The sequence below is a fragment of the Colletes gigas genome, unplaced genomic scaffold (genome assembly GCF_013123115.1).
Source record: "Colletes gigas isolate AHSC1104 unplaced genomic scaffold, ASM1312311v1 Colletes_gigas_Sc00011, whole genome shotgun sequence".
Taxonomy (NCBI): Eukaryota; Metazoa; Arthropoda; class Insecta; order Hymenoptera; family Colletidae; genus Colletes; species Colletes gigas.
In genome coordinates this window covers 7,179,385-7,202,176 of record NW_025106640.1, presented here as the reverse complement: position 1 = coordinate 7,202,176, position 22,792 = coordinate 7,179,385, and the positions used below count along the sequence as shown (strand labels likewise).

Here is a 22,792-nt window from a genome sequence, read left to right as displayed (position 1 = left end):
TTTTCGGCTGCAGGGGTCAATTACAATCATTTTTGGTGAATAGACATACCCCCGAAATCCTATCCCCTTTCGAGAAAAAAATTCCTAACCTAGAATATAATGTGAGGTTAGGAATGTATCTGTGCAACAAATCGAGATTCAGGGCTTCCCATTTGCAAGAGCACGTAAAAAGTAACGTCAAACTCGATACTGCTCGCAATGTAGGGACTTTTTTCTTCCTAGATTAATATCGAGACGATAAAACGGGCAGTGAATATCGTGTTCGATCTTCGACGCGTGTTATCGTTCCTCGGCGTGCGTCTTCTCGCACGGGCGAGCATCGATTACGAGGAATGATATAATACTGACATAATCACTCGCAGACGTGGTTGCTAGGTTCACGGGCAGTCTGCTCTCGGCAAGTCGCGCATATAATATTACATTTCCTGCTCGATCGAGACGTGCATAGAATCCACGAGCGTCAGCCATTTTCGACATATTGAATCGGATTAGCGAGACGAGCAAAACGAAGCATGCATTGCTTTCGAGATCCATGCAACGTTTAAATCAAAATATCTCAGAAAGGAAAGCCCTACGAGGCTTCTGTGTAACGCTGCACGTGCACTAGAATTTCCACATGCTGTTCTAAAAGCGATTTCCACATCCCTGCGTTTCCCTTGTCGGGTTGCCGACCCTACGAGATCGTCCATGCGTCGTAAATTCTTTTTCGGCGTGTTTTCGATCATCCTCGGAACATTCCCTGAATAAGACCAACAAACACGAACCGTCTGTGCAAACAGTCTGCTTTATTATGGGGCTGTGCATTTCGCGGAACACGTGACGCAACGCTCGTTCGCTTCGGCAACCAGTTCTTCTCGTTTCTCGACATTATCTCGTTCGTACTTATCGTCGGAGCACGAGATCGATTTCAACCCGATAAAAATTGATTATCGCGACGATTAGAAAAGGCAAAGGTATTTCGTTGCGTTTCGACGTTCAAACAATAACCACAGAAAACGAAAGATCTACCAAAAAACCATATCTCAATCGATTAGAGACGAACAGGTGTGGAATAAATCACCGTACGATGTTTTCACTCGGTTTAGACTTCTCGGTTGTTTCACGCCGGGAATTCGTTAATCGAGGGAGTAGGTGTCTCTCGAAATTTCCAATATGGCGTCGTCGAAGTTGCGTAACCGACAGGTGAATCCCCGATACATTACAGCTCCGAGTTTACAGTTAGTCGCATTATTCCAAGTACAGAACGGTTTTCGCCCGAGCACGTTCGTCGTCGATCGGCTTTCAGAGTCAAGTTGTCGCGTCCAGCTATCGATGCAACAGAACACTTTCTAGATAATGCATATTGGCTCTCGCAACGCTAACCGGAAACGTGCCATCTCGACGCCGGGTTATTCGCGGTGTTGCGTATCGGCGTTCAATTCGTCGCAATTCATTTACATTCTCCGTCGTTTCCGCGTTACGAACTATCGAATCGCTATTGAAATTTTTTTTTTAAACATATCTGATAGACAACGTGACCTTCTTTGGATGCATTCCAGTCTTTACGATCGTCGCTCGCGGCTGTGATCTTTCTCATCCAATTAATGTTGTTTACGCGCACGAGACTTTTTGTCCCCTGCAACGACTCGAGGAAAAAAAAACTCGTTTTCAGTAGCAAATCGCGCGGAGGAATTCGGTCCATTAAATTCGTTTCGCTCGAACGACGCGGCGCCCAAATATCCTAGCTTGTCGACCGCAAGCTTGCGTAAATGTCACGAAACAGCAACGTTCAGTGCCATAGCAATCTCGTAAGTCACGAGGCGACCGCCATCGATCATAGCCTTGATTTTATCCAATTCTGCCGGTGATAGATGGCCCACTACTGTATAGTTCACGTCAAAATGTCCCTTTATCTTTTGCAATTCTGCATTTTTCGAAGCACCGGAGATCTTTTTATTACCCAGTTTCAAAAGTTCCCGGTCTTATCTCGTTACGAGATTAGCATCGCGCCGGTTTACACGCTGCTGTGCATTCCTTAAAATTCTTTCTCTCTCTACTTAACGACTTTATTCGCCGGATAAAAACCAAAAAACGTAAACTGTGCATAAAGGAACTATGTCAAGCGGCGCGAAGGGGCGAGTTTCAGCGAATAAGGCTGTTTCACGACCTAACCTCAAACACCACCTAATAGAAACATCATTCGTGTTTTTAACCGTGGAGTATTTATTAAATAATAAATGCTAAATCTACTGGTCGATTATTTAGGTGTTTCCAATAAAGAATGCAAGGGGCATGCTAATTGCAGTATCTGGCTGAGAGCCGAAACAAGTGTCCCGATAGTTTTAGGGATTAAAACAAAAGAAAACGGGCTCGACCTCGAGATAAGCCTGTAATTATCATACATTAGCCGGTTATCGCCGACAGAAGCGGCACTTAAACTCTCCTTTCAACGGGAGCGGTCCTCGCGTCCAGTGGCTTTTCGTTTCGCGGCGTTCGCGTCAGAGGCCGCCTTAAAGTCTCTTCTCGACTTTGCACGGAATTCTTCGACGATAGACCCCGTTAATCGTCGCGATAAACTCGCTAACCAGTGACAGTGTCTGCGTTCACCGGGCGTAGTGACAAACTGTCCGTGTCATTAGTTAACGGGCCGTGCCGTTCAGCGAGTCTCTGTGCACAGAATTTACCGCTTTGAGGTTACGTAACTCGATGGCTCGACTATCCCCGTGATCGAGACGTGAACTTGAGACGTGATCGTCGCCATCGGTCAATACGAGATCCCCGACACACTTTTTTCCAAACGTTACTAATTTCAAACACACAATGGCGAATCGAAATATAATTTATCTAAAAATTTTCTCGTAGTTAAATAATTAATTTCTGTCGTTTAGTAGACGGAAGCGTGAAACTCTCGATCGGTACGAGATGCAACGGAAGTCCCCACGATATTGGTAATCGATCGTTTAAGTTCGGCGCCGTTGGATACGCTCGTTAGACTTCCGGTTCGAGAGGACGGGATTTACGGTTGGATAAGGTTCGGGGATTAATTTATAAGGGCGTGTTACGGGTACGATAACGTCAAATAATTTCGCGAGATGGCCAAGGAGGCCCCCGATCGAAGGCAGGAATTAAGTACGTTGAAATATCGCGCAATTGTGCCGCGCGTCACGGCGAAGGTTCACGTGCAAGGTGAATCTAAAATAGTTGCTGGGATTTTACCGTTCCCAGTCACGGGTTTCTATCGATTCGTTTCTCCGACGATTCGGTGGTAATGAAACGAAAATAGCCGTGATTCGAGTTGGGTCTGATATGAACGTTCGTCGAAATTTTCATGCGAATAAATAAGCGTCAGTTTCGTTGCATAATTATTAATTCCATCGCGGAAGTTTGTGTTAAATCTTGGGTTTAAGCTCGTAAGGACATAATCCAATATGGCGGAAAGATAGAGATCTCAGTCGGTTGGCAACTTGTTAAGTAAATAGAAAGGTTAGATTCGGTGCGCCGTAATGGAAACGCGATCGATTCTGATAATAGGTGACACCACCTGGCGAACGTTGTTATCACGAGCAGGCGTGAAAGTGCGCCGAGAATCGGTGCACGCGTCGTAGGAAAAGCAAGGTGCACACACGCTGGCCGACTAGGCCTACGTTTTCATCTGAACCGGATTGCGAAACCGCGAATGACACACAATCCGGACAGCCTTGGAGCAGCCTTGCCCACGGCTAATGCAATTCTCGCAGTCGTTCGTGATCCGTAGATTATACCGGGTGATGCTGGGTGAAAGTCGCGCCGCGGCTGGACGACAACAATATCGGCGCCATGGCCGATTCGGCGAAATCGTCAGCAGAAACTCCGCACCGATCTTCGAAACGCGTCTCTGCGTGTCAGAGAATTTTTTTGTGGCTAAATATTATAATTAACCTATTTAAACCATGTCTCGATATCTTTCCAAACGAAACTAACCTCAAACATTGTTTAGACCGATAACGTTAAGTAGCTAGGTCTGTGTAACGCAGTAAATAATGTGGGATTAGATATAATAACCAAAGAGAATAATAACTGTTAATAATAGACGAATTCATCACGATTGCAAGTAATGGCGAACAGATGAATATTTAAATGAGATTTCTCTGCAGATTTGGACGAATAGCTGCGCTTCATGCTTCTGCATGTAAATCTGTCTGCACCAAAGCGGTGACTATAATCAGCTTAATAGGTCTCCATGGATAGCGCTTAATCGTGGCAAGGACGCGGCGCTCATTGTCTGCGAATTGATTTCACGAAATACTTTAATCCCGTGGAAGGGTAAAATGTCAGGCGTGCGTGGGCGACCGGGGGGACCCTTTGTTTGGCTAAGCTTTCAAATCATTTTACGATTACAACGGGAGGAGTGTGTTTGCCACGGAATAACCTATGTCTGTTTATTCAACACTCGAGACGTGTAACCATCTACTCAGGTATCGGTAAAAGATCGTCGATTATCCGAACTTAATAGGGAGACAAACACGTTCTGATTAGTGCAAATGTTAGAAAATTAGATTTCGGTCGCACGAGGCTGCGTTTCAGACCACCGGGTGCAATGTCGTTGCTCTAAATACGTCAACGTCGACGAATGTGGTGCGCCGCGACGCCGAAAAAAAGGTGACGCTGCTTGTCCAACGAGTGCTCGCTCGGTGGAAACAAAAAACAGACTCCGGGGCCCTTGTTATCTCGTTAAAACCAGCCAGTTGTCTGTCACGAAAGCTCCGGTTCGAATTACAATAAAGTTCCGGATTATCCCCGGCACCCTGTTATCCGGAATATCTGAATTACTATAATAGTAGGTGGAGAAATTTTTCGACGAGAAAAAAAAATTTCAATTCATTCTGGAAAAATTATTTTCGGTTGCGGGGGTCAATTACAATCATTTTTGGTGAATAGACATACCCCCGAAATCCTATCCACTTTCGAGAAAAAAATTCAGGAAGGTGGACCAATTTTTCGACGAAATCAAAAAATTTCGAATCGTTCTGGAAAAATTATTTTTAGTTGTAGGGGTCAGTTATAATCATTTTTGGTGAATAGATATATCCTCGAAATCCTACCCACTTTCTAGAAAAAAATTCAAAAAGGTGGACAAATTTTTCGACGAAATTGAGATATTTCGAATCGTTCTAAAAAAATTATTTTCGGTTGCGGGGGTCAATTACAATCATTTTTCGTGAATAGACATACCCCCGAAATCCTATCCACTTTCGAGAAAAAAATTCAGGAAGATGAACAAATTTTTCGACAAAATCGAAAACTTTCAAATCACTTTGGAAAAATTATTATTAGTTGCAGGGATCAATTACAATCATTTTTGGTGAACACACATAACCCTGAAATCCTACGCACGATCGAGAAAAAAATTCCTAACCTCAAATACAATGTATGGCCAGAAGTGTCTCTGTAATTTCATTTTCTGTCTCATTTCTGTAACCTGTATTTCTGTAACTGATCAATTATGTATTGGTAAAACCGTGGGGCTTCGTGAAATATTCGAGGGAAAGAGATTGTCCTAGATCCGTTCAGACAGTTTCGAAAGCTTTTGCGCGAAAGGAGAGTGAAGATATCGGGTGAAATTGAACAGCACCGAGGAAGAAAGCACGACGTAACGAAGCAGAGCACGTAGATTCCTAGCAGTGGCAAAGACCTGTTGACATTCTACACTGATGGCAGTCGTGTGGCAATTGTCGCAGGCTAGGATCAACGATCAAATTACAGAGCACGGTGGTTGAATTTAATCATCGCCGTTCCGAGTCGTTCCCGCGTGAAATTCGTTCAGGCCACGGTCCTACCGGGGTCTTTCCGTCGCGAAAAGAAGCCCCCGCCTCTTAAGCCGCGGTAATTAGAAGTTCCCCGGTCGGAGACACGCCACTTTCTTAACGGCTGTCGTTGACAAACGATTACGATCATCCGGGGGCGGGGAGTTTAATTCGCGAAACGGATAAAGCGAACGACCGACAATTTTCCTTCCCGTAAATTGAATGCGAGACAAGATGAAAACTCTGATTCGTTTTACGCAAATGGATTCCTGGACAAAGTTTCCGTCGACGGTAATCGCCGTGCTCGACGATCTCGGGGATTCCCAAGATGGTTCGGGAATCCCAAAAAATCTGGAAAAATACTGATATCGCTGGTAACTAATTTTTTATATTTATTATAAGAAATTGATCGTGTGAAGACAGTCTCTCTAAGTGTCCATAATAGGCATTCCTAGAGTTAGAAATTAATATGATCAATACCTATTTTATAGTCTAGACTTTAATGAAGCTCGAAATGTCATCGATATGGCCAACTTGAGAAACATAACCGATCCAAATAATCGACTCTGATCGTTAAGCTCGTATCGATAACTTGTGCAATTTCCACTGTCAGATTTTTAAGTTCGAGGGAGCACGGTGGCCAGATGTTTAGGATTTTCGACCACCGCAATGCCAATATCATTTTACGACCGCCTCTCGTGTACACTCGCGGTGGCTATCGTCAGACACGCGCGCAAACACGTTAATCGTGCTTCCGGTCGTCTCGATACCCTGGATACGCGTGCCTTTTATCGACGAATCGATAGCTTTTGGCGCGTGCTTTTTGTTGTGCGGCCGTTGCCACGAGACACGCAGCCCTTGATAAAACACGAGACACCACGCTCGCTGAAATTCCGTGACACAAAGATCCGCACGTAATCGCGTATATTCTGCTAAAATGCATCTGCTTTCTCCTAAAAAACCGTTAAAATCTATCGAGAGCGTGTCTCAAGGCTAACGTCGAGTCCTGGCTGGACATTCCGAGGTGTCATGTTACAACTCCCAACGTTCGCGAAGCTTCTGTTTACGTCTCGGTGGCGCAGTGGTTCTCAACGTCGAAAGGAGCCAGCGTCGATGCACGAATCAAACATTTTTATTTCTTGTTCGCGAAAGAAATGTCCCTAGTATCGTATCGTTGATTCCAAGCACGCGGGGAGGGTTTGGAAATTCGTTCGTCGAGGATCCAAATTTTTGGACACGCCGAGAGACACGTTGTCCTGGTTTCCCACGGTAATTGGGCTTGTCCCGGTCGGCTGGACAACAGTTTGTCCTTGGCCCTCCGTTAATCCGTCGGGTAGATCCTGTGGATCGACGGGCCGCCTCGCGGGGAATGTGTTGACAGGGTTTTCGTTTAAACGCCCTCCTGCTTTTCACGAGCCGCCACAATATCCATCGGTTACGTCCGGATAATCAAATTCTTTGGCCGAGTAATGGCCACGTACGTGTGTCACGAGAGAGCGGTGTTACGCCATCCGCGAAAAAGAATCGATCGACGCCGTAATCGAATCGCCTGACTGCCCTTGAACTCGTTTGCGATCTTCTGACAAAACTTTGTTGGCCCTTCGCTCTTTTTACAAAGGGCATTGTTCGCTGCGATTGACTCTTCGATCGATTCTAACAATTTATGTCCTCGATTTTATAAATGTTCTCAAAATAGAAATTCGTTTTGGGTCCGGAAATTGATATATTTAGACACCGAGTTGAATGAAAGTTACAGGAACGAAGTACAGTTTATCGAAGATGAGGTCGGCGTCGCGAGAAATTCGAGCGAGCAAATGGAAGATACGGTGGAATTAGGGTCGGCCGGAATTGCAGACACACAGTTACACGTCGGGGTTCCATGCAACGACGGTTCTTTCTCATTGACGCCCCTAGGGGGCGTAGGTTGGTCTCGTTACATCGATATTCACGGGTTCTCGCGGACGTGTCTCCCTCCATTCGTCGATAATTCGTCGACCCGGTGCGTCGTCACGAATCCTTTTTCTCTCGTTGGCCGAGATACGGCCGGAAATACCGACTTCTTTCGTCGCGCGCGAAGATCAAAGCATCGTTCCACCGAAGGTAGAGGAAAAGTTCTGCGCCTGATTCGCTCTGGGCTTCGGGCTCGTTAAAAACGCGCCGCCACCGAAAATTATAGGGGTGAAAAAAAGAAGGATGGACCCGTGTATCTTTCGAAGTTTCCTTGGAATCCGTTGGCCCAGTTTCCCCCCCATTCGCTACCTGCAAACTCATTTGCAATTCCTATTTTCTGGACGGACGTTGAAGTTAATTAACCTTGAACGTTTGTTACAACGAAACTTCGTACAAGCGGACCTCGGTTAATTACTTTTTGAAACATCCAGTCGTTAATAATACTCTTCTCTCGTTCGATCTTAACCCATTTCTGTCCCGAAATCATTAATTTTTGTACAGGTGAATATTTTGGCCAAAAATATTGGGCGCAACAATCAAAATAAGACGAAAATCAAGAATATTAATTTTTCGTTTGAGGCTTCGTTAAAAAGTTATTAACAATTAAATTCAAAAATCTCAAATCGTCCTGGAAAAATTATTTTCGGTTGCGGGGGTCAATTACAATAATTTTTGGTCATTAGACATAACCCCGAAATCCTACCCACTTTCTAGAAAAAAATTCGAGGAGTGAAATTTCTCGACGGAAAAAAAAAATTTCGAATCGTTCTGAAAAAATTATTGGTGAATCATTTTTGGTGAATAGACATACCCCCGAAATCCTACCCATTTTCGAGAAAAAAATTCAGTACTATCGGAACTTTAAACATTAATAACTTTTTAACAAAGCCTCCATCAACAAATTGGTATTCTTGATTTTCGTCTTATTTTGGCCTCCAGAATCCCCCATTAAAATTTCTCCCGTGAGTGATCGAACACCCTGTATATGAAGTGCATTTTATGCATGACCAACGATCGATGAGTATGAAATATAAATTTGCGACAGTCAGAATGCCAAATGGAATTACCGAGAGGCTTGTACAGAAAATGATAAGGCCTAAAAGTTTCAAGGATTAATAACCGCTAAAAAATTAAATTCCTGGCACAACGACAAAAGCAACCACGCTTGGATTCTTATCGGTTATCATCCCAGCCGCATGAATCATCGCGTCCCATCCTCGTGACCCACTGTCCGATCTTTAATCGAGCCGGCAGGATGCTTCTTCGATTAAAACTTTCTAAGAAAAATCACCGCCCGTCGTGTTCGCTTAATTTCATCTTCGCTGAAACTCGACGGAAATTTGCTCCGCGAAGAAAACGGTTTCTTTGTAAAAGTATTTCCCTGGAATAGGGAGGGTGGTACTGTTAAAGATTAGTTACCCTCTGCTTACTCCAAGAATCGTTCGACGGATCGAAGAGTTCAATTATTTGTCAGAGCAAGTTGTACTTCGATTTAGTTTTAATTAATTTCGAATGCAGCATAAAGCTCGTTAGCGTCGAAAAAGCTTTCCGCGAATTCGTACAACTCGATCGTGCGCGACTCTGGAATTCTTTCAGCTTCGTGTACGATGCATTTAATGGGTAATCTCATTGTAGATAGAAATAACCGCGTGACTTTTCGACTCGTCGGTGCATGCATCCAGGTATAATACTGCTAAGCTGTCCAATCTCGTTAACGGACCCAGCACCGGGGAAAACACGGGCTCGATCATGCGTTTAAAAGCAACAATAATCACCATTCCTACGATTCTAAAAAAAAGTGCCACGAGACACGATCTTTCTAACTGAGATTTGACGAAAGATAACCTGACCAATTCGTAAAAGAACATAATCTATAAGTATCGAAGTGACCAAGTGTGTGGATTGGAACGAAAAAGAAGTAGTCCCGTGTAATACGAGACGTCCTTTCTTGGAACGAGTGTTTGTATTATTCCGTCGTTCTTCGCCCAGCGTTTTGTACTTGGAAATTCTTTGGTCTTCTCGCAAGGTCGATACTGCGGCACTCCATGTTGAGGAGGGTGCGTGCTGTGATGACATTTACGACCACGGGTGTGTCAAGTGGATCGGAAAATCCACGAAAACCCTTCAAGATTTATTTAGACCCCGAACATCGTGGATCGAAACCTTCGTGTCCGAGAGTCCGCTAAAAAATTACCTCGACGCGTAAACAGAGGCGAGGAGCGCTGCCACGACCTCTGTAGGTCAACGAATGAAAGAGCCAGGCGGCCGGTAAACGCGTCAGAAATTCACCATGGGTGGCATAAACAATTACAGCGTATAATTCGGCCCTTTGTACGATTCGATACGCGACGCGTGCGTGATCGACGAACGGAAGCCCCATTGCCGGAAGCAAAGTACGCTGAATATTCATATAAACGGTTCATCGATACGACACGGTGGACAAAAAAAAAAAAGAAAACCTGCCAGATCAAACGGCGTCGCTCGGAACGCGTGAGTCATTCTCGTCCCTCGTCGGATTTCTTGCTTCCGCGAAGACAATATTCTAGTTCTGCGGTTTTTAATCTGGGGTCGAGGACCTCACGGAGGTCACGGATATAATGGCGGACGTGTAACGTCCACGAGCCAAGTTACTATCCTCGTAAAAGTCTTCCGTGCGTTTAGTGGGATTATTAAGGCATCTTAGTCTTTCGGGAAGGGAATTGCAGTGTTTAACAAAGTCCAATAGTTCGTTTGAGATTTTTTATTGAGATTTAGTATACATGTCGTCTCGTTACAGAACATTTTCTCACGCGTATTGTTTTCTTTTGCTCTTCAGGGACGAGGTGCAGGAGCACACGGTCAGGTGGAATGCCAGATTCGAGTTTCTGTGCAAGATGAGTGCCAACGCGTCCACCGGAGTCCTCGATCCGTGCATCTTGAGGATATCCGTGAGAAAGGTAACCCCGTTACAGCCTCCAGCGTCATTCGACTCTGTCCCGTTCCCTTCTCTAACCAGCGATCCGTTTTCCAGGAATTGAAGGGAGGCAGGTCCTTCCAGAAGCTCGGCTTCACCGACCTGAACCTCGCCGAATTCGCTGGAGCTGGACTCTGCAGAACGAGGTGCCTTCTGGAAGGTTACGACGCGAGACATCGGCAGGACAACTCCATGCTACGCGTTGCCATTAAGATGAACATGTTGTCGGGAGACATTCTGTTCAAAGTGTGAGTATTAATTCGTTGAAAGCCTTCTTCGTACATCGAACCTTGGATTGAACGTAACCTATTTTTTTTTAGACCCTCCCCGTCGTTGAAGCAGACGCAACTAGCGGTGCCAGGCGGTCCAGGTATTCCTGGTGTGACAGCCGACGAGGTGGCCGCGTCGGAGATGTGCACCAACCGAGAGGACTATGTTTCCAGCGGGTCGTTGGCTGGAAGCATAGCCAGCGCCAGCAGCGGTTTCGGCAGTCTTCCCAAAAAGAGGCCTGCCCTCTTTTCCTCGGGTAACATCTCATGTTCTCTCCTTCGAAGTTGATCCTTTTTTGCTTGACACCAAGTCTGATGGAACGTTCTTCTTGCAGAGCTCCTCAGCGGGGCGGAGTCGTACGATCCCATGACCTTGAGCGAGATCGTACCGTCAGCTCTTCCAGTGGAGACTCTGGTTGAAGCGCACACGGAGTCGGGACATTCCCGCAACAGCAGCAACACCAGCCAGCTGAGCAAAGGCTCGGGCTACGGGTCACTGAATTCACACAGTCAGCACAGTAGGCAGAGCAGTAGTGGTGACAGTGGCCACATTAGGTAAAGCCACCGCGGCCTCCTGGGTACACGGGACTCTATAAGAAAACTGAACTCTCCGGACCTGTTAGCCAAAACCGAACTAAGAGAGATCAATGAACGTCAGTTTGAAACAGTAGCCCGATACCGTCCTAAACTACCGTGTCCAGAGTTCTCTTCTCGATACTTCCAGTAACACAGAACATTTCGAGTACTCTCGCGGGCTCCATTAATCGCTTATTACACCGTTCGATGAGTGCCTTCGTTCTGTCGAGCTCTCTCGATTAAGAATGATCGGTGCCTTCTCTAACTTTCACGGTGTCGCTTAGACGATAAGCGAGCATGGGTGTTCTATATGGGATCTTCATGGAGGAAACTCGGTAACAAGAATACAGTTGCTTGAACGACCGGCTCAATAATCGCGAGATAACCGTGAGAAGACGCAGCGGACGATCGTCGCGACGTTCGTGCTCTTAACAGTCGCAACTAACAACTTCTCGAATCGCCATTTTACACATCGATCGGTCGCGTTCACTATCTCGCTGCGAAAACTCTGCGCTTGACTCTGTATCTTGCCATAGTCTCTCTTCTGTATGGGGTTTCTGAGGTTTCAATGGCCAAACTTTATCGGTTCTATAGGAATAAATATAAAAAGAATATTGTACGAACATCTCGATGATTTATTTATATTCCTTTTCTTATTTAGCCCCATAGAGCACGCAGGCAAAATTTGGTTATTAAAACCTGGGATACTCGCAGAATCTCGCCTAACAAAAACAAAGGTACACACACACGCTCGCGTTTAACCATTCGCTACGCTGCACCACTTTACAACTATACTATCACGGATCCAACCCGCGTCCGACAAAGCATCAGGATTGCCCGAGGAAAACTTATTTTTTTAACCACTTATATTAATCCTTGACTAGAGACTCTGGATTCTCTCTTCCCGCGCGTATACAAGGGCGTATCCTGCACCGCGAAAAGGACCTTTGGACAAAAATTTATTGGTATTGATGACAATCGATACCCAATAAAGTTTCGTTCGATGGCCATAAATGGCTGTCAGGCTGCGTCCCGTGCATATTTTTTTTCTCTCCTCCGCCCTTTGCATTGGCCCCCTCTTCCGTATTTACGGGCGTGTCGCCAAACACGCGAGTTTATTATAATTTTTGCATGCTTGAATATTTGTGTTGTGATCTTTATAGGTCACCCTCCTGGCCGGTATGGGCTCCGCGCATCCCCAACCCTTCCCAGAATCTCTCCGCCAGCCAGCAACCCCACAGACCCGAGACATGTCTCGAAACCACCGAGTCCCCCTCCACGTCTTCCCTGATGCTGTTGGATCCACGTAACCGGTTCTGGTCCGCGTCGAGTCCACTCTCGTCCCGCGATGGAAAGTCCGACGTGCGTAATTCGACCAGGTCGAGAACGAGTGTCGCGGCCGTTCGTCCTACGTCCAACGAACACGACGACGAACACGATCGCGCGTCGTCGCGTAGAAACGGTGTCGCGAACGACACCGGCGACGTCCACGAGAACCGCGCCGTCGTGTTCAGGGTGCCCGGAGCCCAGGACGTGCCGCGACACTCGCGCAAGAATTACGAGAGGAGCAGCTTCGAGGCGCGAAACGAGCTTAACGCCGCGCGGTCTACGTCCAAGGACAGAAACGGCCAACAACCGAACAGTAGCGTCGCGATCGCGCCGGTCGCAAAGCCGAGAATCGGTCAGCCAGGTTGGAGAAGCATATCGAAGACCTGCGACTGCATCGAGAAGGGCAAGACCAGCCCGGTTTTGCGACTGGTGGATCAGGCCAGGGCTGTATCCTCCCCAGATCCTCTTCATAGGCCCGATAACCCCAGAGCCTCGCTACGTTCCGCGACCACCGCTCAAACCCTCAGGTAGGTTTCACTCATCAACGAACTTACTCTCTTACGAGTCTTTTTCGCTACGTTCCCTCGTCCCTCTGGTCTGCTCAGGGTGCCCCACTAGAAATCACAAACTAAAAATCCTTCAGCTGTTTGTACTTTGTATACATCCGGTTTCTTAACACTAGAACTACCAAAACAGTCAAAATGATCCATTCACAATTTCTAATAAAACTTATAAAAAATTTACTCTACCGAGTTTATAAAAATTTACCATAATTTTCTATAAAAGAATGAATAAACATTTATTAGCATTGTATTATACATTTCTTTACACATTTGTTGATTTAATTTCTTTGGTACAAATAAGCACACTGTAATTGTCGGTAGTTCTAGTGTTAAGTACACGGTTCGTAGAATAAGAGCTAAGCTTTAAGATATTTTAATCCTTTCACGCATTGATCTGGTAGACTATTACTTTATTGTATTTACCCTTAAATTTCTTGAGACTTGAAATTTAAACGAACACCACCACCGATGCTCGAAAATATTATTACCCTAGTGTATGTTCGAGGTCGAGTTTCATGAGTTTCTTTGTATTTGATTCTTGTATTTTTATGGTGGTCTGTTTCCAGTGGGGCACACCTTGTATCCCCCTCTTCGAGGTGATTTTGTGCGTTCGATTCCGCCAAACTTATTATTTGTTCCTTGTTAACGTTCGCCGCCATTGCTTCGACGGGCTCCTCGATAATCGCATTGTACCCCGTAGATCGTCGACAAATGATAAACCGGTGAATAAATAACGTTTCCTCTCTCTGTGTTTCAGCGAGTAACCACTTGCTTCCTTTCCGTTGCCTTTTTCTTTTGTTTTATATTCTGTCAGGAACACACGATCCTCTTTGTATTATAACGCCTACAGAGACCTGTTCGATCAAAAGTTCCGTAATCAAACGTGTCGAATTCTCACCCGCTACACAACACACTAGCTTGCGAGATTACCGCTTCGCTTCCGTTAACCACGAGTCTACTAGAAACTGCTAAACTCCACACGATTCGCGATCGTCTACGACGCGTTTCATTCCTCACGAAACCACGTCAAAGAGAATTGCTTGCCGATAGTTAACGATCGTTCAGAAGAGTCTGAATCCGTTGTTTCCTACACGCTGCGCCTTGTTCGTGGAAGCTTTGTTGCGTTCGTGGGAACCGCGATTAGTTGATCCGTCGTTGCTGCGTACCTGTAAGGTATCGCGTTAAGGTCCAACGCAAGGGCAACTGTATTTAACACGCACACTTAAGAAAGGATGTAATTCGTTAAGATGGTGGCCAATAGAGCTCCAGAGTTGGCGCCAAGGGTCCAAGCGCTGCTAAGTTGTTCTTTCGATAATAAAATAATTAGTGATTGGTTAAATAAAGATATAGTCTATGAAACAATTTCTCAATAACATTTCTGAAAAAGAAACATAGCAAATCTACAATTAAGAATGAATTACAGTTGACGCGTGGTGGACCCATTGGAGTCAACGCATCAGTTTCGAAATTTGTGTTTTCATAGAGCCCTGTGCAATATCTTGTCGGGCAGCCAGAGCCAGAATCAATGTTTGTTTGAAAAAGTTCACCCGATGAAATATTAACGGAATACATCCGGAAACGGGTCAGTGGCGAGAAGGGAGACGCGTGGAGGGTGACTCTAGAATACAGTTAATATATTATGGAGGTGGAGAGAGGATGTATTTCGCATGACGCTTTCACAGCCGCTGATTTTAATCCGTTTATGCCTGGCGGTGCTCTGCGCGGGACCGAACCCGGAGGAAATACGGGGGTCCCCAGTTCAATAAAATATGATAGGAGAAATTGATGGAACCGGTCGCGAAACAAAGTAGATTCATCGTACCTCAAACCGTACACTACCGGTCATAAATTATATTAGGGCAATTGATAGAAATGTTAATATTTGGATAACTCTGTGAAAAGATGCATTATTTGTTCCTAACTCTGTCGATCGGTTGGTTGTCGAAAAATCTGTAAGACACCTGTAGGAAGCTACGAAGAATGCATCTGAGCGATATTCATGATAGAAACAAATACCACTCCTATAGACTGCATTTTTATGGTAGTAGCCATTAGTTTCTAGTTCTGACCATAGTTGAGATGATAATAGTTGAGACGAACATAGCACTTTTGTAAAACTCTGATCATTGTGTCCGAGTTCCATTTAGAAGCATTCTCTGTAGCTGTCAGAGTATAGTAATCCCTTGTATAGCAATTCTCGCTTCCGGCGATGGAGCTGTCGAAGCGGTCTTGCGACTTACATCCTGGATCCAGAGATGAGCAAACTTTTTATAACTGTTTTGTTATCGAATGACTCGAAACTGGAGTTTTTGTTTAAATTTTTGGGAAATTTTTGTCATCTCTGGTCAGAACGTGGTTGAACGTAGAGAAACGAGAATGAAACGAAGAGCGCAGGAGAGAGGAGGTGTAGCTTTGCTTCCAGTTTGGATGGCTTTGTGAATCCTTGCAGGGGTATTGGCGGAGGCCACCGGAAGTTGCTGGACGGGACGGGGGGCAAGCTGGCTACGGTCGCCACCAGCCCAGCGGACTCCGAGGAGTCCTCCTTGGGGGTACCGGAAGTCGCTCCACCGAGCTCCCAGCACCGAAACAGCATAACCCCACCGTCAGTCCATGCTTTCGTCTCTTAATCTGTCCTTCGTTTGTGTGTCTGTCTCTCTTAGTGTTTTCCTTCAGCTTTCGCCCCCTTTTCCACGGAGACACGTGAATCGAACGATGGACGGAAACGACGCGCGTCGACACTTTGCGGACTATTGCGTTTCAAAATTAAAAATGTACATTCGGATTAGAATAAAGTTCCATGACGCTTGCCTTGGGGAATGACTAAATAACGAGTCGAGGATTTACGAGTTGTTATCACGCTAAGAAAAGAAAATATTAATATTGATAGCGAGAGAAGTATGTTTGCTTGGCTATTTTCTTAATGATCGAGAGGTCGGAAGGTTAGAAAAATTGTGATCTCATGTCGTTAATCATGGTTTGCTTTATTTAGCGAAAAAAAGCAATTATCATTAAAAATTGTAAATACTTTATTGGAATATATTAGTACAAAAACTTCTAGATTGATACAGGTTTTAGATTTACGAGTTGTTATTAGACAATGAAAAAAAATTTACAAGGTTGCAATTAATACAAAATAGATTACATAGATTTAAATTGGTTTCATATGATTCTATTTTACTTGCAATGAAAAGATTAGCTTAGAAATTCATTACTATGAATCCACCGACCATATTTAGCGTTCCGTGTTGAAAGAATTATTCATAAAACAAACAGATCGGAACAATGGAAGATATTTTTGTATTATATTTCAAGTTGCATCGATCCTACGTCGTTCCAAAGTGTGCATATAGTCGAGGGATTCTTAGAACGAGGAATCGTTAATAATTTGTCCGCAAGGTGTTAACTGTCCGACAAATTCCGACGACGAGTGTTAATTGACGAAATGATAATGAACGTATAAAAATAGTGTCAATGTTTGACCAAAGGCTTTCAGGAATCTCAGCGTCCTCCATGTCTCCGTGTGCAAGGTTCGCTGCAATTTATGTCTGCGAAATCGTTGACCGTTTTAATCAGAAAAATCGTGATTAATAACCCTAATGGAGTGTTAAATGTCCCCTGGAATGAACAAGCTGTCTAATAGAGCAGTCCCTAGAGGTAAAAGATCGATACAAGAACACCGTAATCAGTAACAAACATTTTATTGTACATGTACATTTGTTCAAGTACAAGCGTTTACATATGATTTTAATATATTTCATTTTGCACACATTCTTCCAGTCTTTTTATCATTATTCTATAACGCAAAGACTGGAAGAATGCAGCAGGTTCCTCAGCTTCGAATTCTTTTTCATAACATGAAATATATTAAATTACAATTGGTTTCTTAAAACGTATGGGGACTGGTCTACAAAATCCACCCATCGACGCCAGCGCGAAACGTGATTGGAAATCTATTTTTTACGTTGTTGTTGTGCGCACAGCTGACTCAACGATCCGAACTTTTTATTTATTACGGTTTCTACAACGTCACGTAACTTTTTTCTTTGCGTTTGCGTTTCTTTTTTGGTGTTGGATTTCCATATTCACGATTCCACGAACGACCAACCACGTTCCTTATCAAATACATTGTAACAGTGCAACCGGTCAGAGTCTATTTCATAGTTCTCCCGCTGTCCACGTAAACCGATAAACAATTTTTTCTTTTCACCTGGTCGTTCGTGGAAACTTCCTGCAATTTGCAGCGGAATTTGGGCCGGACCTGTCGAAAATTCTCGAAGTCAAATATTACATGGATCCCCATCATTTGACGATTTACGTTCAATTTTATTGATGTACATTGACTTTGATAAAAATGGACAGGTCCGGTACGATTCATTATTAATTCATTATGAATGGCTACGCCGTTGCATGGGAATCACACGAGCTCAGAAAAGAAGCTAGCTTTCTGCGCACAATCTTCTTCCGCTTGATCCACGGCGCTTAAATCATCTCGAACAGCGTGCGTCGAGGACTCCCACACACACGCTTGCGACCCCTTGCGTTCGTCTCGTTCGCGTTCGAGCACCAAAAACGCGCTCCTTTCGTCATCTCTTTATGTTTTGTGCCCTGTTCTTTTTTACCCCGTTTGCTTCGAACGTGCTCGTTTCTGCACGCGGTGTGTCGCCCGGAATTTCAACTATTTCGATTCTGCCGCGTCGCGAGGCCCCCAGGGGGCACTGGCGCGAAATTTATTCACCGTCGTTTCGAGCGATCACAGCGGTTTTTTGATTCAAGGGTACCCTGTTTTTCGCGCCAGTGCCCGGGCAAACAGACGTCAAAACGCCGACGATTATTACGGTCCGCCGTTTTGTTTTCGCAGAAATCCATCCGGCGGCTCTGGCCTCAGCGAGACGGGATCTTTGGACCGGGCAAAGGCCGCGCTGGAGCGCAGGAAAAAGGCCGAGGACGGGACGGGGAACCCCGTGCTATGCAGGGTCGAGGTCACCAGGCCGAATCCGGACTCCCTCATCGACGAGCTGATCAAAGCAACGAATCTGGAGCAGACGGATCTCGAGAGCTCCGAGAGTACGTTTCATCCACTCTGCTCTCTGATTCCACCATAAGAATTACCATAATATGTACCAAAATACATCTTAACCCTTTGCACTCCTATATCGAGCGTGATTCGACATCAATTTTTATCTTAGGAGACATTTTTTCAAGTCCAAACCAAAGAGATATCGTACTAAATTATTTAATAACTTAAAGGCGTTTGGGAGCTCATGGTAACAAAATTGAAATAGAATTCGGAGTGCAAAGGGTTAAGACACAGTCTATGACATGTTTTCAAAGTCACTGAAACGTCAGAGGTGGGACCAACGCGTCCGGTTGCGGTTACCTAAGAGCAAAGACGTTGCGTAATGTTGTATAACTCGGTCCAAGCGTAACCGTTCGATGTGATTGCGTTGTTGCAGCGACGGGGCTTCAGTTGTTCATCGCGAAAGACGGGACGACCGCGCTCGGTAGCCACGAGGTGAAGAGCCAGATGCCCGCCGGTGTGTTCAAGCAGGTGGTGATGGAGGAGAACAATAGGTAACACGAAGCTATCGTGACGAGGAGGCAGTACGCTAGACAAACCAGCGCCACGTTCTCGTTGGCCCTGGTGCCAGAGCTCGTCTACGAGGCCAGCGAGCCCCGGTAGTCACGAGGAACAGCGATCACGATGTATGCCGGACGAGGGAATCGTCGAGACGGAGAACACCCGACGAAACACGACGCGAATGCTACACCCCCCGACGCCCGTTGACCCCCCAAATTATCATTTGTTCAGTTTCGTAGCTGGCTCACGTTGAAACCGATCACCGATTCCTCTCGATTCATCTTTGCAACCCTTTGCACTCCGAATTATATTTCAATTTTGTTTAAACTAAAAAACAGAGCAATTTAAACAAACAGAAGAGCAAATAAATTCAATCGAATATCTGTTTTATTTACACTATTGCTGTATTTTATAATTTTTAGTGTATGTATTTGGTTTGGACTCGACATAGGAGTGCAAAGGGTTAAGTTTTTTTTTCCTCGCCGCCTAGAAGCTTGGGAACGCTTCCTGTTTCACCCGTGGATTAGGTCTCTCGATAAAATCCCTAGAAAAGGCGAGTATGATCGAGCACTGGTGCAGTTAGTTATCTCAAGAAATTGTAAAGATAGATATTTTCTTAACACGTTGACTGCCAGTCTAAGATCCTAAAATTGTCAACGAGACCAAAACTTTGATTTTAGATAATTGTAAATTACACAACTTAAAAGTTGTAGTAGTTACTTTCGTAACCTCGTTAAAATTTACGAAGCCTGTTAAAATTTATTTTCTTTAACACTTTCACTTGAGAATTAATTGTTTTAGTTTCACTGTTACCCACATATGGGTGACGTGGCAGTCAAAGTGTTGAAGGGTATTGATAAACCAACTGTCGAGATGCGCAAAAAGAGTTGAACAGGTTCTGACGCAATTACGTTGTTTTGACTTCTCGCAGTGTTTACCAGAATGACAATAGTTATTGCACCGTGTAATTTATACCGACACGCTGCTCGAAATAATTACAGGATCACCTTCTAAGCGACTCCGGGGGGGGATTCGTTAACATTCCACATGGTAGAACTTTGATCGTCGACTACGACTTGATGGATCGCTTGTTCCATATGGAAATAACAGGTAATAATAACTATAATCTAATGCAAACTGTTTTATAAACGGAAGTTCGTATTCATTAGTTGGCGTTGATAATTCTATAATAAACTTCCGTGGTAATGTTAATTAGCCAGACGCGCGGTAAAAAAATTATCGCTTAAAATACACAGATCATTGAAACGCGATTCCCTGATAATTTCGAGCAGCGTTAAAATTGAGAAGACCAAACGTGAGCATCCGTGAACCTCTTTTTATTTGATCTGGTTGAATAATCCTTAGGTACATTTACATTGGGCCAACAGTTTACACAGTTGGATAGCAAAGGCTTGTGAAACATATTTTCAAAGCTGTGAATAATTTCCTTGACAGTTTATTAATATTTTTAATATTCGAGAAAGGTGGTAACTAACTTCGATCATTCAGAAAATTCTTTATATGAATATTAAATATGAGTGAACTCGTCTTTTCCGGAGCAAAGTCGAGGGATTTGGCAAAAATTCAAGGTTGACTCTGTTCAGTTTCCAAGACGGTGATCGAACGTTGAAACGGTGGGCGAGAAAAGGGGTGGTAAGACGCCCCCTGAGAAGGGGGAACGAGCGTCGGGGTCGCGTTCGCAAAACGAGGACTCGAAAGCCGCGCGTATTTTCTTCCGTTTGAAGTCGAAGCACAATGATTCCCCCGCGAGCGTGCTTCGAGCGAGGCGAGACGTTAGTCGATAAAAGATTTTAGAGACTACGGTGTTCTGCTAAGCGCGCGTAGCTGTACAAAGAGAGCGAAGTCGAGAAATACAAAAGTTCCGAGACGACCACTGCGCGAGCAGAGCTGGGCAAGAATCCTTATTCCAACGATAAACGACTAACAAAACACGAAGCAATTTATTGACGACCTTTGATCGATCGAACGATCTAGTTGCGATCCGTTTCCATTTTTAATTTCATTTCACTGTATTGGAAATTAGAGTTTTGCCCGTCTGTGGTCGCGAGTGGTCAGCGATCAGGATGTTAAAAATTGTTGCTTCGCGTCGTAAATATTACCTAATTCGTCGAGCAGCGTGCGCGCACCGACGCTTCTATTTCTGCCTGTGTTCACGGTTCCTTTGTCGTCCGCGGAACGATCAGTAGTTACTAATAGCGTGGACTTCGACGTTCAATTTTCGACGCCTCGACGAACGGATCGAGGATGGCCCCAAAGGCGTCGAGCGTTACGTACAAAAGAACTAAAGCGATTTGATTTCGTCTCGCGTTCGCTATCGTTTAAGGTACAATTTAATGTACGGGATGTCGCGCGAGAAACGGAGCACCGCTGGTCTCCGGTACCAATCTCCAAAAATTTATTTCCTTCTTTTGGAACCACATCGAATAGCGTAGGAGGCAATTAAATACCCCGTTTCTCTCGCGACGTCCTAAACAAAACGTAAACGTATACAGATATGTTAACTACTCGGTTCTTCTCTTCGCTCGCGAACCGCGCGGACACGCGTCGATGTCTCCGGTGTTTCGAAGACGTATTTATTTTTATTCTCGGATTTACGCCTCCCACTTTATAGTATTCCGTGTAATATATTGCCGCGCGTGGGTCCCCGTCGACCCCCGACCACGTATTTTTTTAGATTTTACGCTGCTGTTGTTTCGTTTACGAATCAGTTAAGAGAAAGAGCGTCGCTCCGCGTCGAGGAGATGTCGAACTGTTGGCTATCGTACCCTCCCAACCGCGTGAAACTATGATTCCAATCCGCTTTTGACACTCTTTCAGTCGGCGGGACGAGGTTCGCCCAACAAAACAGTGCCACATTATTTAATTCTCGAGGCTGGACGTTTTCCGTGATATTACTCTCTAATTATTATACTCTAAATCTCTCTATTTCTCCGACACCTTCTCCGCTCGTCGCCCCGTACAAACACGGGACAAGGCTCGCCTTCGATTTTTCGTTCCGGTGCAATCGGCGTCTGCATTAGCGATTCGTTGTATATATAGCCGTTAGTAATTGTTACGTAGGTAAATGGCTGGTGTTATTCGCGTGTAGCGAGTAGAAGAGATACAGCGAACTCGGACGCTGCTCGAGCGTCGATCATCAACAGGGGGATGATTTTCTATACGTTTCGGGGGCGTTGCGGTTCGAACAAAATCGATTGACTGGCCATCGATTCGAGGCCACTCGCCACACTCTAGATTAATCGCTATAGACACGACTTCCTCTTTATTACTTTGCAAAGTAGGGTTGTGACTCTTTTTATGGTGGTGTTCTAGCCTAGACAATTTTTTATCGCATGGTTTTGGTCTATTTAAGAAGTATACACGATTTATCTCGTGTAAAAATATTCAAAATCATTTTGTTAAAATTGTACAAAAATTTTTACAACTTTGAAGTTCGATTATTGGTTCTTTTTTTTTCTCGTTAGTCATCTTTTGTTCTCGTACAATTTCGCCCATCTCTGGAACGTGTAAAGAGTGACTCAAAATACAATTCACGGTGTAACTTTCGAAATCGGTCGAGCGTGGCCTCGGGGAGTTCAATGTATCTCTTATACCCACGATACCGTAATTCTTTCCCCCCGATCACTCTCTCGAGTCATCTGTAACCGCGCTAGCGTACCGAAAAAAAGCGCCGCCGCTGGGCAAACTGAAAACTAAAAAAACGGCAGAGCGAGAAGACGGGGAACCGTTCTGTATATACATATAGGTGTGCCTGAAACTTTGAGGGGAGCGGCGGATACTTCCAGCGGCGC

The 22,792-nt window shown here is 44.8% G+C and overlaps 1 protein-coding gene across 3 annotated transcripts in view; it reads left to right on the top strand.

The window, feature by feature from the left end:
* The window catches only part of LOC122398619 (protein FAM102A), a 51,781-nt gene extending 32,063 nt beyond the window's left edge, over positions 1 to 19,718 (top strand). Inside the window, exons 3-9 of one of the 3 annotated variants that reach the window (XM_043398687.1) lie at positions 10,528 to 10,648; positions 10,723 to 10,913; positions 10,986 to 11,191; positions 11,270 to 11,489; positions 15,852 to 16,004; positions 18,261 to 18,466; positions 18,856 to 19,718. In XM_043398687.1, the coding sequence (XP_043254622.1) occupies positions 10,528 to 10,648; positions 10,723 to 10,913; positions 10,986 to 11,191; positions 11,270 to 11,489; positions 15,852 to 16,004; positions 18,261 to 18,466; positions 18,856 to 18,977 (1,219 nt within the window). In that variant the 3' untranslated portion in view covers positions 18,978 to 19,718. Of the gene's footprint in view, positions 1 to 10,527; positions 10,649 to 10,722; positions 10,914 to 10,985; positions 11,192 to 11,269; positions 11,490 to 12,673; positions 13,367 to 15,851; positions 16,005 to 18,260; positions 18,467 to 18,855 lie in introns of all 3 variants that reach the window. The other 2 variants (XM_043398686.1, XM_043398688.1) reach the window with 2 other exon arrangements.
* Positions 19,719 to 22,792: the final 3,074 nt, after the last annotated feature.